General features: G+C 42.2%; 1 protein-coding gene across 2 annotated transcripts in view; it reads right to left on the reverse strand.

Moving 5' to 3' along the window:
- LOC115477466 (inositol 1,4,5-trisphosphate receptor type 2) overlaps positions 1-15,675 on the reverse strand; it is an 801,768-nt gene that overhangs the window by 476,511 nt on the left and 309,582 nt on the right. For both annotated transcript variants that reach the window (XM_030214365.1, XM_030214364.1), the window contains exons 16-20: positions 14,859-14,978; positions 14,571-14,756; positions 10,404-10,655; positions 2,340-2,484; positions 222-372 (exon numbers count right to left, since the gene is read on the reverse strand). In XM_030214365.1, coding sequence (XP_030070225.1) covers positions 222-372; positions 2,340-2,484; positions 10,404-10,655; positions 14,571-14,756; positions 14,859-14,978 — 854 coding nt within the window. The remainder of the gene's footprint in view (positions 1-221; positions 373-2,339; positions 2,485-10,403; positions 10,656-14,570; positions 14,757-14,858; positions 14,979-15,675) is intronic.

Raw genomic sequence — 15,675 nt, forward strand, 5'->3', positions numbered from 1 at the left:
TCCAGAACTGTTCCAAAATCTACAACCTGGAACTGGGCAACTCGGCTTCGTTGTATGCAATATGTAATGTAAAGAAAACATTTTTGTTCACATGGAAATTCTTTACTACCTTTGTATCACTGAAGCACTAATAAAAGACAACCTTCAAATTATAATTAAAAATAAATATATTGTATGTAAAATGGATTATCATATCTAGCAATGATATGCATGTTATTTACCTCCATCATGAAATTTGCTTATTCTTTCAATGTATGTTGAAATTGGACTCTGAACAATATCCAGGATAGCCAGTAGTGTTCTGGTCAATCTAAGCAGCTCGGTAAAGCTATAAAATCCAAAGTAAATAAGATTACGAGCCAAATGCACAACCTAAAGAATAAAAAAAAAATAATGAAGACATATGACCTTACCACCAGTTTACAATCTCAAAGCACAGATGTATTCTTCATTTTAAGCTTAAGCTTGAACATTTTATATTACAAAACTACCAGGTTTTAAGGTAGCAGAAGTGCAAATGAAGACCATGATATAGCCTATAACTTTATTATCTTTTGTTTTGCAATCCTAACCAATTCTTCCTTTTCCTATCCTCACTCCCATAGCAGAAAACACAAGGCTAATTAGTGCTTTTAGCTGCTGATGCCTCCTTTGTTGCCAAAAGCATAACTGAGGGAAGGAAGGGAGAAAGGGAAAAGGGCAACCGTGCATGGCTGCTGGGAGTTGATGAAGAAGAAAAAGCGCCAATGTAAGGGGAACAAATGCACCAGTGGACAGAAGTTGAGAGTGAGGCACTATTAGAGATTTTTCTGTCTCCTCTTTTCCTCACTATCTCACCTTCTCTCTCTTTCTTCTCAATACACACACAAAAACACAGGTGCCTTCCTCTCTCCCTTTTCCATCTCCAATTCTCTCTTGCTTTCTTCTTTCTCATTCACTTTCCTACTCTGATGCCTCTCTCTTGCTCTATGTGCCACCTCCCCAATAGAGCTGCAAACCTTTTGACAGAGAAAAACTCAACACTTGCTTCTCCATGCCCTGCCCCAGTGCCCCATCCCAAGTCCCTTGCCAGACCTACTGTTGCACCCTTCCTTCACCTTTTCCACTATTGAGCCTCTGTGTCCCTATTCAACTCCTTTTCTAGCATTACCCCTTTGTGTCTCTGTCCCTATACTCCTTCCATGCCCAGCATTTCTTCTCTGTTTCCTTGTCCCTCTTCTTCCTCCCTCACACCCCATCCTGGGGCCAGTGTATCTCCCTCTCTCTCCCTCTAGCTAGCTCCAGGGCTTTCCCTCGGCCACATCCTAGCTGCGTGAAAAGACTCCCAGGGCTGACCAGAGGGAGTCTGCTTTAATCGCTGCTGGTACCAGATTTCAAGACATGTTTAGAATGAAGGCTGGAATAGGCAGAGTAAAGAGGTCCAGCCTTCATTCTAAGTCCAGCCCTCCCTCACTGTCATTTTCTTCCCTTCCCTTGCAGGAACAGAAGAAGAATGGGTAAGTGGATAAAGCTGCACAGATCAAAATAGAAAAAAAGCTTCTCTGTTCTCTAATCCAGCCTCCCCTTTCTGTTATATCACAGGGACTGAAGCAGGGGGAGAACAGGTGCCGTACTTAGTACCAGCAAATACTGGCAGGAGAATAAAAGCCCTGGGATCTTGAAAGTGCCATTGATTTTGAGATCTGCCATGTACTTTTGACCAGGATTGGCCACTGCTGGACACAGAATGTTGAGCTTGATGGACCTTGGTCTGAAACAGCATGGCTTTTCTTACATTCTTATTTTGTGTGCTCATTTAGTCATGGATTGTAGAGAACCAATGAATGAAATAAAGATAAAGGGTAATGGATTTGAAATACCGCCTGTCAACAAAAGCAGTTTACATTTATTATATGCAGGTACTTTCTCTGTCTCTAGTGGGCTCACCATGAGATTGTTTTTTTTATTAGTTTTTATCTTTTTGTTTTGTACCTGGGGCAATGCACGGTTAAGTGACTTGCCCGGAATCACAAGGAGCTGCTGTGGTAATCAAACCCTGTTCCCCAGGTTCTCACCCTACTACGCTCACAATGAAGATATTCCTCCAAAAAGTGGTATTTTACAAGTACTCAAGTCTCTATGAGTAGTGACTGAGATATAACTTTGCAGTTCAAATATGACTAATTGGGCAGACTGGATGGGCCACCTGGTCATTTTCTGTCATCCTCTGGAATTTTATATTCCATTCCATTTTGAAGTCCTTCTTAAGAAAGAAACATCTCTTTTTTTAACTTAACTTAATGTTACAGTGGTTATTAAAGAATCTTGAGTAAACTGTGAAAAAAATCCCTTAAACTTACCTCAAATGTAAGTTTGTTTTTTTCAGTATCCCCAAAAGGAAAGGGCTGGTTTACAACTTCTTTTAAATATTCCTCTACAAATTCCATTGTCAAAGCAAATTTCATCTTCATATCATCTCTTGAAGAATCTGTAAAGGAATCGTACCTGTCAAAAAAAAAAAAAGCAGGACGCTCAGTATTTGAAAAAGCGAAGATACTTACCTGCAGCAGGCATTCTCTGAGGACGGCAGGCCTTATATTCTCACATGTGGGTAATGCGATCCGCGTTGCCCGGTCTACACTTGTGACAATCTTTTACAGAACATTTTGGAGCGCGAGTCACTCTCCAGTATGCATGCATAAATGCCTTACTGCCCACCGCGAGGGAACAGGGCAATTAGTGCTATGCATATAAGAAAAGAGGATACAACTCCAAGGGGAAATTGGAGGGTATGTGAGAATATAGGCCTGTTGTCCTCGGAGAATACCTGCTACAGGTAAATATCTTCACTTTCTCCGAGAACAAGAATGCCCAACATTCTCACATGTGGGAATCCCTAGCTACCAGGCTCTGTAGAAAACCAAACAGACAGTTGTGAGGAGAGAAGATGAAAACGCATCCACTCCTCACCGTGGAAAAAACAGAACTAATGATCCCGCGCTGTTGTGGTGGGCGGGAAGGCACTCATGCATCATGGTGGTGCACAACTCACACTCCAAAGAGCTTGTCACAAGCTCTGGACTGGGCAACGCAGATCGCGTTACTCACATGTAACAATCATAGGCCTGTTTCTCCTCAGAGAAAGCTCCTTACATGTATAGGGCTCCTTTTATAAAGTGGTGCTACCAATTAGTATGCACTGAATGTAAAGAAGCCCATGGGAATTGAATGGGCTTCTTCTTCAGATTCAGCACATGCTAATCGGTAGTGCTGCTTCATAAAAGGAGCCCATAACGAGACATCAATTTTTAAGTAACACACAAAATGTTGGTTCACTGGATTTACTGCTCAGAATATTTGATTCAATTGCTTTTGTTTAAAAATATTAACAGACCCTTTAGCCCACAGATTTTAATTCATGACAGTTATAATCCATCAAGGTAGGAGATTTTATAGTCAGTAATTCATTTTCTAAGGTAAAGGGTCACGGCAGCTGAGTTCATCCAAACAAATGCCACTATCCATTGGAAAATTTACTTAGATTTGTTACTGCAGTAATTAAAATATTTGTATTTTGGCCAGCCAAATGGCAGAGCTGTGTGGTGCCATAAAGAACAGCCAAGTCTGTTCTTGGAGTTGGCTTCTCGGCCAACAGGGGCTTGGGATGCTGAAGAGCCAACACTCATGATATAACAGGTTTATAAAATCAGAGTAGCATATTGATAAGGAATATTTATATGCACTTTTAAATCACACTTAGACTAGGTGACACTCCATGAGACCAACTGATGGCAAATTTAGGAACTGTTTTTTTCATCCAACAAATAATTAGTGGAATATTTTGGTGATCAAAGTCAGTAGCACAATCAGTTGTTAAAAAAATAAGTTGGATGCACGTCAGGAGTACAAGTCCTTTAACAACTATTAGTCATGTAAGCTTGGTAAATGCCACCTCTTATTGTTCAAAGCTTGAAGAAAACAGCAGTGAATGGGTCTACGAATTATGATCTCTTGAGTGCTCCTTCCATGTAACCCAATTTGGCCACTGTCAGAGACAGAATGCTGGGCACAGTGAACCACTGATCTGACTCAGTTTGGTAGTTCTTATGCTTAATATCAATTTCCACATAGATGTCTCCTGACAATTTTGTCCAGCATATTGAGGGTTTTAATAACAAATTACAAGGATTTAGGGAGATACCACACAAAACTAAACTAGCTAAATTTCTAAGAAAAAGACTAACAGAGTATATAAATAGATGAAGTTAGGGGATAGTGGACTTAGATGCAAAAAAGTGAACTTTGATTCTAGCTCAAGTGGCTCAACTGAAGAAATAATTTAATCAGATGAGTCCCTCCCTTCTGGTTCTGGCCCCTCTCATTTTTTTAGACAAACAATCTCATCGACATGTGAACAACAGAGGCAGGCAAACAGACAACAGGATGCTCAATATACTATGGGAAAAGGATTTTATCAAAGATAACCCTAAATGAGCACAATTTAAATATATAATTATGCCATAATTATTTTGCTTTTGATAACCATTCTTTTGTGCAGATTCATGGAATAGCCAGTACAGCCATGGCCCCTAACATGGCTAATTTATGTGTTTCACAATTTGAAGAGGTTCATCTGTACAAGTTATCATGGTTCTCTGTGCCAGAGTCGGTGGTGGGAGGTGGGGATAGTGCTGGACAGACTTATACGATTAGTATTTCTAATCTCCTCCCCTCCATCATGTCCTCTGAGTCTGTCGACGAGGCTGTCTCCGCTTACAATGCCACTCTCTCCTCTGCTCTGGACACCCTTGCACCATCCACCTCCCGTCCCACAAGGCGTACTAATCCCCGGCCCTGGCTGACCCCTTGCATTCGTTACCTTCGCTCCTGCGCCCGATCTGCTGAATGCCTCTGGAGGAAATCTCGCACCCATTCAGATTTCCTTCACTACAAATTCATGCTATCCTCCTTCCAGTCCTCACTATTCCTTGCCAAACAGGACTATTACACCCAATTGACTAATTCTCTCAGCTCTAACCCTCGTCGTCTCTTCGCCACCCTTAACTCCCTCCTCAAAGTGCCCTCCGCTCCCACCCACCCCCCCTCACTCTCTCCTCAATCACTGGCTGACTACTTCCGCGACAAGGTGCAAAAGATCAACCTTGAGTTCACTACCAAGCCATCTCCTCCTCTTCACCCTTCAATCCTCTCCCTCAACCAACCAACCCAGACCTCCTTCTCCTCCTTTCCTGATATCTCCGAGGAGGAAACCGCCCGCCTTCTTTCCTCCTCAAAATGCACCACTTGTTCCTCTGATCCCATTCCCACCAACTTACTTAACACCATCTCTCCTACTATCACCCCCTCCATCTGTCATATCCTCAACCTCTCTCTCTCCACTGCAACTGTCCCCGACACCTTCAAGCATGCTGTAGTCACGCCACTCCTCAAAAAACCATCACTAGACCCTACCTGTCCCTCCAACTACCGCCCCATCTCCCTCCTACCCTTCCTCTCCAAGACACTTGAGCGCGCAGTCCACAGCCGCTGCCTTGATTTTCTCTCCTCTCATGCCATCCTCGATCCGCTTCAATCCGGTTTTCGCCCTCTTCACTCGACAGAAACAGCACTCTCTAAAGTCTGTAATGACCTGTTCCTTGCCAAATCCAGAGGCCACTACTCCATCCTCATCCTCCTCGATCTATCCGCCGCTTTTGACACTGTCAATCATGACTTACTTCTTGCCACACTGTCCTCATTTGGGTTCCAGGGCTCTGTCCTCTCCTGGTTCTCCTCCTATCTCTCCCACCGCACCTTCAAAGTTCACTCTCATGGATCTTCCTCCACCCCCATCCCCTTATCTGTTGGTGTTCCCCAGGGTTCGGTCCTTGGACCCCTTCTCTTCTCAATCTACACCTCTTCCCTGGGCTCCCTGATCTCATCTCATGGTTTCCAGTATCATCTCTATGCTGATGACACCCAACTGTATCTCTCCACACCAGACATCACTGCGGAGACCCAGGCAAAGGTATCGGCCTGCTTATCCGACATTGCTGCCTGGATGTCCAACCGCCACCTGAAACTGAACATGTCCAAGACCGAGCTTATCGTCTTTCCACCAAAACCCACTTCTCCTCTTCCTCCACTTTCTATCTCAGTTGATAACACCCTTAACCTCCCCGTCTCATCTGCCCGCAACCTCGGAGTCATCTTTGACTCCTCTCTCTCCTTCTCTGCGCATATCCAGCAGATAGCCAAGACCTGTCGCTTCTTCCTCTTTAACATCAGCAAAATTTGCCCTTTCCTCTCTGAACACACCACCCGAACTCTCGTCCACGCTCTCATTACCTCTCACCTGGACTACTGCAACTTACTCCTCACCGGCTTCCCACTTAGCCATCTATCCCCCCTTCAGTCTGTTCAGAACTCTGCTGCACGTCTCATATTCCGCCAGAACCGATATACTCATATCACCCCTCTCCTCAGGTCACTTCACTGGCTTCCGATCAGATACCGCATTCAATTCAAGCTTCTCCTTCTTACCTACAAATGCACTCAGTCTGCTGCCCCTCACTATCTTTCTACCCTCATCTCCCCTTATGTTCCCGCCCGTAACCTCCGTTCACAGGATAAATCCCTCCTCTCAGTACCCTTCTCCACCACCGCCAACTCCAGGCTCCGCTCATTCTGCCTCGCCTCACCCTATGCTTGGAACAACCTTCCTGAACCCTTACGCCAAGCCCCCTCCCTGCCCGTCTTCAAGTCTTTGCTTAAAGCCACCTCTTCAGTGCTGCGTTCGGCACCTAACCCTTACCGTTCAATGAATCCAGACTGCCCCAATTTGACTGCCCCTATCGGACCGACCGTTCACTTGTCTATTAGATTGTAAGCTCTTTGAGCAGGGACTGTCTCTCTTTGTTAAATTGTACAGCGCTGCGTAACCCTAGTAGCGCTCTAGAAATGTTAAGTAGTAGTAGTAGTAGTAGTGTGCCAGAGCCAGTGGTGGGAGACAGGGATAGTGCTGGGCAGACTTATACGGTCTGTGCCAGAGCCGGTGGTTGGGAGGCGGGGCTTGTGGTTGGGAGGCGGGAATAGTGCTGGGCAGGCTTATACGGTCTGTGCCCTGAAGAGCATAGGTACAAATCAAAGTAGGGTATACACAAAAAGTAGCACACATGAGTTGTCTTGTTGGGCAGACTAGATGGACCGTGCAGGTCTTTTTCTGCCGTCCTCTACTATGTTACTATGTTACTATGTTACATACATTCAAATTTGGATGTGATTTATAGATGATGTGTTTTTCATTTGGACAGATTCTGAAACATCTTTGCAGCCTTTTATGCATTGGTTGAACTCTTTATACCTACCCGCATTTGCATTTTTCTATGACTACAGACGTAAAAATTACGAAATCCGAATCTAAATTGGAGACTATGATGTACAGAAAACCCATTGAAAGGAACAATTATTTGCAATATAATAGCTGTCATCCTGCTAGATTATGGCAATCATTACCCAACAATCAATATTTATGTATTCACAGCATTTGTTCCACTATAATATAAAAAATAGGCCACTATCTTTTTTAAACTTTTTCTTTATTAACATTTTTAACATAAATCCAAGCCAAATACTTTTACAGAAATTTGGTCAAGAATAAAAGTATAACATAACATAGTAACGTAGTAGATAACAACAGATAAAGACCTGTATGGTCCATCCAGTCTGCCCAAAAAGAGAAACCTATAGCATAAGATATGATGTGATACTTCATAAGTATACCTGATCTTCATTTGACCTTGCCATTTTCAGGGCATAGACCGTAGAGGTCTGCCCGACACTGTCCTTGTTCTAAAACGTCCAAGGTTGTCACTGAAGCCCCTGAAAAGCCCATTCCAGCCCATCCAAAGCAAGCATAAAAAAGCAGCAAATAAAATAGCTGATATCCAAAATAGTCCTCAAAAAGGATGAGGAAGACAAGAGATAGTCGTAAACAAGAAATTAGATACTAATATATTTGCAAGGAAATTTCAGAAAAAAATAAGCTTCCCAGAGCCAAAACTCTGCGATGCATTAGTAAGAATTGTCTCCTATGTTTTTGTGTAGCTTTAGCGAAATCAGGAAAAACCTGCACCTTCAAAAAGCAAAAAGCTAAAAGATGTTAGCTAAAATATAGTTTCAAGAGCCAATCTCTATCATAATCCAAAGTCATTGCAACTAAGGCCAATATCTTGACATGACAATTTATGAGAAGAGGATACCCTCATGGGGTTCTGAAGCAAGCTTCTTTTTTTTTTTTTTTACAGGCATTATACGCTTACCCAGAATTATTATTGCAACAAAAACAACCAGAACCCTTGGAGAAACAAGTTAGAGAACAGTGAGCTTATATGCGTACTCAGATAAAGCTACAAGTATGGTGGCTAGTATATGTCACCATTGGCATATACTAAAATTACATGAAGTTTTTCAACAGAAGCCTTGTGTTATACCCGTCCTAAGAACTTGTCTGGTTTAACAGTGCATTCCCATTTTAGTTCTTCTGACACTATAAACATTCCTTTTGGGAAACATCGTTCTTGTGAGCAGTGTGATATATATGTCAACACTATATCCATGCTCAGAATGGACAAGCTCTATTAGCAGGAACGGATAAACCTTATTACCAGGAAAACATATAAGTTATGGGTCATTACCACATGCAATTCAAGGTACAAGGCCTAGCATCATGGTTTGCTTGGGGGTCAGTACTCAAGAAAAAGATCTAGGTATCACTGTAGACAATACACTGAAATCTTCTGTTCAGTGTGTGGTGGCAGCCAAAAAAGCAAACAGGATGTTAGGAATTATTAGGAAAAGGATGGTGAATAAGACTGAAAATATTATAATGCCTCTGTATCGCTACATGGTGCGATGCACCTTGAGTATTGCGTTCAGTTCTGGTCACTGTATCTCAAAAAAGATATAGCAGAATTAGAAAATATTCAAAGAACAGCGACCAAAATGATAAAGAGGATGAAACTCCTCCGGTATGAGGAAAGGCTAAAGAGGTTAGGGCTCATCAGCTTGGAAAAGAGACAAATGAGGGGAGATATGACTGAGGTCTACAGAATCCTGAATGGTGAAGAACAAGTAAAAGTAAATCGATCTTTTACTCATTCCAAAAATACAAAGACTAGGGTGCCGCCCATGTTCCACCCAAAACACACCCCTTTGAAATCTAGACGAACTGTTGAGAAAAACATCTAAAATCAGAGTGCTGAAAATTGCAACTTCGAGGTTTTTGAGAGAAAAAAGTCCATCTACCACTTTATGACATTTTTTGGACATTATTTTTATTTTGAATATGAGCCCCTAAAGTTCCATAGTCGCACAGTGCTAATTTTCTGTTAGGTTGCTGACCTAGGATGTTTCAAAATTTCCTTTTCCCCACTACAACAGGAGTAGGTGGAGGCTGTTTCTGGCCTCATCCTGGTACATTTACTTTTGTACCAGGTACTACCCTTTCTTGTTTTTTCTTTTAAAAGAAATTACCATTGCAGTTACAGAACTACAGCAGTATACATGCAGCCAAAATTGAGGAATAAGGAATAGGTAATACTCCTGGGCTTGTACACTATGGGGTCCGTTTACTAAGCTTAAATGGGCTTACTGTGGGAAGTCCTGAGGTAAGTCTGAGATTAGTATGCATAAACTGTGCACTAAAAAATATTTTCATTTTTATGGCAGATGGGGTGTGCAGGGGGCATAGAGTAGGCTTGCCAGCACTGATCACTTAGCGCACTGCATGCTGATTAGCGCATGATTAACACATGAGCTCTTACCACATACAAAATAGGTGTTGGTAAGTGCTCACGTGCTAATTTGTTTTAGTGGCCACGCTAATGGTAACTTTAGCATATGACTATTAATTAAAAAATGGGAAAATGGCTATTTTACTGCTGCAGTAGAAGATGGCTGTAGTGCATAGGACAAGGATACGCTAAGGATACTTTTTCCCACACCTTTGTACAAGGACCCCTATATCAGCTTTCAATAGGAAAGGGGTGCAATCTGATACTATTACCCACTTACAGGTATGCAAATTGAAATATAGAGGGGTAAAGTGACTTATCCAAGAACAAACAGTTTTAGAGCCACAATTAGAATCCAGGAATCCTGAGTGCTCTATCTATAGCCATGTCTCACTCCATATAAAATATCCCTTCAAACCACATAGGAAAAAATGCACCAATTATTACAAACAATGGAACCAATTCAGTTTCTCAACATGAATGGTATTTATTGATATGTGTTCTTCAATAGAATGCCCATTACTTGTGTATTCTTCTAGAATTACCACTGCCTTTTATGATATTGCACTGTACAATTTTACACTTATTTAGGCAGTGGGAGGTTTTTTGTTTGTTTTTTTAATTACTTACTCATGGATTGTAATTTTGGTAGGGATTTCAGTCCACAGTCTGGCATATCTTACAGGTACGACCGATTCCTGGGGATCTCTGTCCACATGCATGTGTAGCATGAGACGGCAGAAAGAGGCCCGAAGGTCATAGGGAAGGCTTTCATCAGACATGCAGCGAAGAATCAAGTCTACTGACAGCTGGGTGGAGATCTGATTGATGGCTAGATACTGACGATCCAGGCACATCCTTGCAAAGAGGTTTAATTGATACCTTAAAATTACAAGAACAAATAATCTTCAGTAAGAATACAAAGATTTATTGTATTTGATGTACTGCCTTTCATATCATTATCAGCAAAGCAGTATACAATAAGTGTAAATATTAATTTAAATACCCCAAAGAGAAATGTGAACAGGGATGTGCTGGAGCCGTCTCGCACCAGCTCGCAAGAGCTGGTTGTTAAATTTTCTTCCGGCTTGCGAGCTGGTTGTTGAAAATTGCGAGCTGGCTCTGGCTCTCCTCCCTCCCTCCGGATCCGCCTCACCGCCCGCTTGTTTTTTGAATTCTTCGGGGCAGGCAGTCTTGCCTGCCCGCTTCTAGCGTTGACTGTCCTCCCTTGCCAATTCACGCTTTAAAAATGGCCGCCGAGACTTCCAGAGGCAGCCTCGCAAGACTTCGGCTGAAGTCTCGGCGGCCATTTTGAAGCGCGAATCGGCAAGGGAGGACAGTCAGCGCTGGAAGCGGGCAGGCAAGACTGCCTGCCCTGAAGAATTGAAAGAACAAGCGGGCGGTGAGGGACCAGATCGGGAGGGAGGGAGGGAGGAGGAGAAGAAGAATTCGCGAAACAACTTGGGAGGGGGTGGCAGGGGGGAAAAGGGAGTCGCTGCTGGGCATGGGTGGATGGAGGGGGTCGCTGGGTATGGGTGCAGGCAGGGCAGGGGAGAAGAGGGTACACTGCCGGGCATGGGTGCATGAAGGGCAGGGGAAAGGAGGGTCACTGCTGGACATGGGTACATGCAGGGGAGAGGAGGGTCACTGCTGGACATCTGGGTGCATGCAGGGCAGGGCAGAGGAAGGTCGCTGGGTATGGGTGCATGCAGGGCAGGGGAGAGGAGGGTCACTGCTGGACATGGGTGCATGCAGGGCAGGGGAGAGGAGGGGAGAGAGAAGAAATGCTGGACATGGATGGAGGGAAGGGAAGAGTGAGGAAGGAGATGAGATGAGGGAAAAGGAAGAGAGGAGAAAAACTTGCACATGGATGAAGAAAATAGGCAGAAGCTGAGGGCCAGAAATGAAGAAGAAAGGAGGAAAGGAAAGAAAGAAATGGAAAGGAAGCCCTGGAAACAGAGTTAAGAGGACAGATAGCAGCAGAATCGGATACTGGGCCAGCATGATCACAAAAACAGTCACCAGACAACAAAGGTAGAAAAAAAATCATTTTATTTTCATTATAGTGTTTGGAATATGTTCACTTTGAGAATCAGGTGCTCAACATTAAAAGTTTATATTTACTTACTTATTTATGGCATTTTATCCCACATTAAACATGAATTAGATTGGAACCTGAGATCACTTAAATTTTTTTTTCCTGGAGAGAGTAATGCATCCCCCCCCCCCCCCCCCGGCTATAGCCATCTCTGCAATTTTGGGGGGGCGCAGAGGTGGACGGAGGGGCACAGAGGTGGACAGGGGGGGCACAGAGGTGGACAGGGGGGGGCGCCGAGGTGGACCAGGGAGAGAGCCTGTTGTTAAAAATTTACCAGCACACCACTGAATGTGACAGACAATAGATTGGACATTGAAACAATAGGGCTTCTAATACAAGTAACTCCACCCTACACTCTCTAATAGAGAAGGTAAGGTCTACCAACACTTAGGTAAAAATTATGTTCCTCAATGGCAAAGAAGCCAAGTGAGGCCCCGATCCCTGTCATCCAGAACCAACATAAAAACTAGAAAAATTTTTCAAAAACAATCAATAAATACGTAAGAAAATAACTAAGGGACACTTTTACTGAGCTACAGTAAAAAGTGGCTTTAGTGCACCCTTACACTGGTTTTTCCGTAAAAATAGTCTTTTTGTATTTTTTGTATTAATGGCCATGCGCTAATGCTATCATTAGAGCGCATCCATGAATAAGATTTACAAGAGCACTTACCCTCACCCATTTTGTAGGCAGTAAGGAATCATGTGATATCTGTGTGCTAACTGATTAACAAAGGAATGCCCACTCTCTGCTCCCAGGCATGTTCCCTCCAAAAAAGTTATTTTTAGCTCACAGTTAGCACGTACATACTTGGCAGTTATCACAGGATGCGTGAGCATGACTTGCTGTATGTGTGTTGGGGCATGTATTAGCACCTAACACAACTTAGTAAAAGAGCCCCCAAGTTTTTAAAGCTTTCTTAAATTTGTGATTATCAGCCACAGTACAAACATCTAGACAGAGCAGTGGAGTCAAAGTAAGTGTCATGGACTTAGAGTCAGAGTTGGAAGTAATTTTGGGTGCAGTCAGAGTCAGTAAAAATATACTAACCAACTCTAGCTTCAAAATTAAAACTTACATAATAATATATAGTTAATTTATCATTTTATATATATGATTGTCCTGGATCTGAAGTACTGATTAATACAAGTTTTATTTACCAGTACTTTAGATCCAGAACAACAAAAACATACAGTCTAGTATCAGTAGGAGTTGGAGTCAGGGGTTTGGTGTACCGACTCCAGAGCCCTGTGTCTAGAAGTAAGTCATTTCATAAAAATAGGGCCATATAATAGAATTTTTTACAACCATAAAATAAAAATTGCTAGTCTATTACAATTGCCACCAAATACTTAAAAACCATGACAACAACGAGACCGATGATACCCTACATACTAACAGCTCTATTAAAACATAAAGCATTAGCAAACAAGGATTTACTTCCTCAGGTGCAAGACTATTAGCAGACACTCAACTGTCTATGAGGGGCATTTTTGAAAGAACGTCCAAGTCAGGCACTTTTTAATAGGAAAAATGTCAAGATTTCCTGTTCAAAAGTATGTGGGGAAGGCGTTCTTATGCTGAAAATGTCCAAAATGAACAACCATTTTCCAAAATTAAACATCCAACATATAAACATCAAAAATGTCTGTTTGGCATCATTTGTACAAAAATGACCACACAGACGTCCCTGCAGCCTAGTGGTAGTGCAATGGACTTTAAACAATGCGACCCTGGTACAAATCCCATCTTAATTCCATTATATGTTACTGTGAGCCCTCCAGGAACAGATAAAAACCTACTGTACCTAAAGATACACCGCTACAATAGCCATCACATTTGCAGGAGTCTTATAAATGCAAATACAGTGGGAGGGCTCACATATCTGTGCAGAAATAAAAGAGTTACACCTAGGTACCGAAGTTCAAAGTCCACTGCACTGACCATTACGCTACTCCCTACACTTGCTTGCTGCTCTATTAGGAATGGCCATAATACCTGAAGCTGCAATACAGCCTGGTATCCATTGTCACTTTCACTTCTTAGGGGGGTGGGAGGAGGTCAGTAACAATGCACGAACTCAGCATGCACAAGACATCCCGGCATCAGCAGCTGGAGGTACACCGCAGAACTCTGCATTAAAGAAGCAGCGCAAGGAGGAGGGGAGTGGCCTAGGCACTGCATTTCTTTGGCTGACGGGGCTCTGGCATCCCCACCAGCCATTTAAGGTGGTGCTGCAGGTTTGGAGGGGGCCTGAGCCCAAAGTAGGGGGCCTTGGGAGTCTGGCTACACCACTGATTGAAACAAGTCTAGATAAAAATGTCTTCCTTTTTGCCTTGGACATTTCTTCCCATTCCATTATTGCTGAAAGACATCCTAATTTTGGGTCTCCCCTAATCCTGCTCAAAACACGCCCCCTTGGTATGTGGAGAAATTGCAGTGTAAAACATCCAAATTCTGCCTTTCAAAAATTGCAATTTGGATGTTTTTGGCAGATGGATCTTTTTTTGGCTACTCTGAGACATCCATCTGCTTCAAAAATAAGTGCCTATGTAAGTTTCAATAATCACCCTATATAATGATATGCGGTCACAGATGCTGCTATCCAGGTAAGTGCTCTTGAATACCAATCCATAAGTTTCTAAGGGACCAATTCTAATCTGCCATGCTCTCTTATTTTTCAAATAAATAATTATACCTGTAATAGGTAAGGACCTCTAAATCAGCTTTTGTGCCTTCTTTGGCTTCTTGGGCTAAATGCCTGATAGCTTTGCCATGTGGTTCCTTATTGCTGTCAATCCAGTACAGCCACACTTCCTCTTCATCAATATCATCTGAGAGTACAGCACACTCTAAGGGGTTGTCCATCTGCATTGAAACAAGCCTACAAACAATACACAGTTAATAATACCATAGAATTTTATACAAATGTGTAAATAGCTGTCATAACAACGGTAAACAACATATCTTAATCAAAGATACATACTTAGTCTGAATGAGAATGTCAGCATTTCCTGGACTCAGCATAAACTTACAGATGAGCTCCTGAGTCACTGGTATTGCAGTGGTGTTAGACACACATAAATCTGATAAATAATCCAGGAATCTGGTAAAAATGAAAAGAAAATTTGTGTTACAAAGCAACAACAAAAACTTGCTAAAACCCTCCCCTCTGCTATCTCTATGTGAACCTGTGTTGACTCTTCCTGTATTTTAATGCAAATATAATGACTCAAAGGCACACAAAAATTCTTGATCCAAACATTACATAATAATCATACTGTAATGTAAATTTTCCAATATTTTAATTTCACTTCAATATTAATTAGATCATTTAAAGTTATTCCTTTTTATTAGCAATTAAAGCTAACAACTCATTAACTCTGCAACAATTAAGCTTACTGTAGCACTGTAACCTCATATTGAATATGTAGAGAACAAAAATTTGAAAATTAATTTTAAAATAATATCCATGCCTAGAATAAGACTTCCAACATTTTTTCATGCACATAGGCACATCATCTAAATTCTAATAACACACATCAATTTGCTATACAGAAATTCTTCTATGCAAATGTGCAAATCTGGTTTATTTGCATTCCACCTAAATTTCAAGGTGGATCACAAAAGTACAATTATAGAATATAAACAACATTAAGGGCCCTGTTTACTAGGCCGTGCTGTAGGCGCGCAAACTTTTGCTAACGATAGAGACACCCATGGGTGTCTATCTTTAACATGCCCTAATTTTTAGCGCATGCTAAAATGTTTGCACGCATACAGCGTGGCTTTGTAAACAGGGT

This window comes from Microcaecilia unicolor, chromosome 9 (assembly GCF_901765095.1).
Source record: "Microcaecilia unicolor chromosome 9, aMicUni1.1, whole genome shotgun sequence".
Classification (NCBI taxonomy): Eukaryota; Metazoa; Chordata; class Amphibia; order Gymnophiona; family Siphonopidae; genus Microcaecilia; species Microcaecilia unicolor.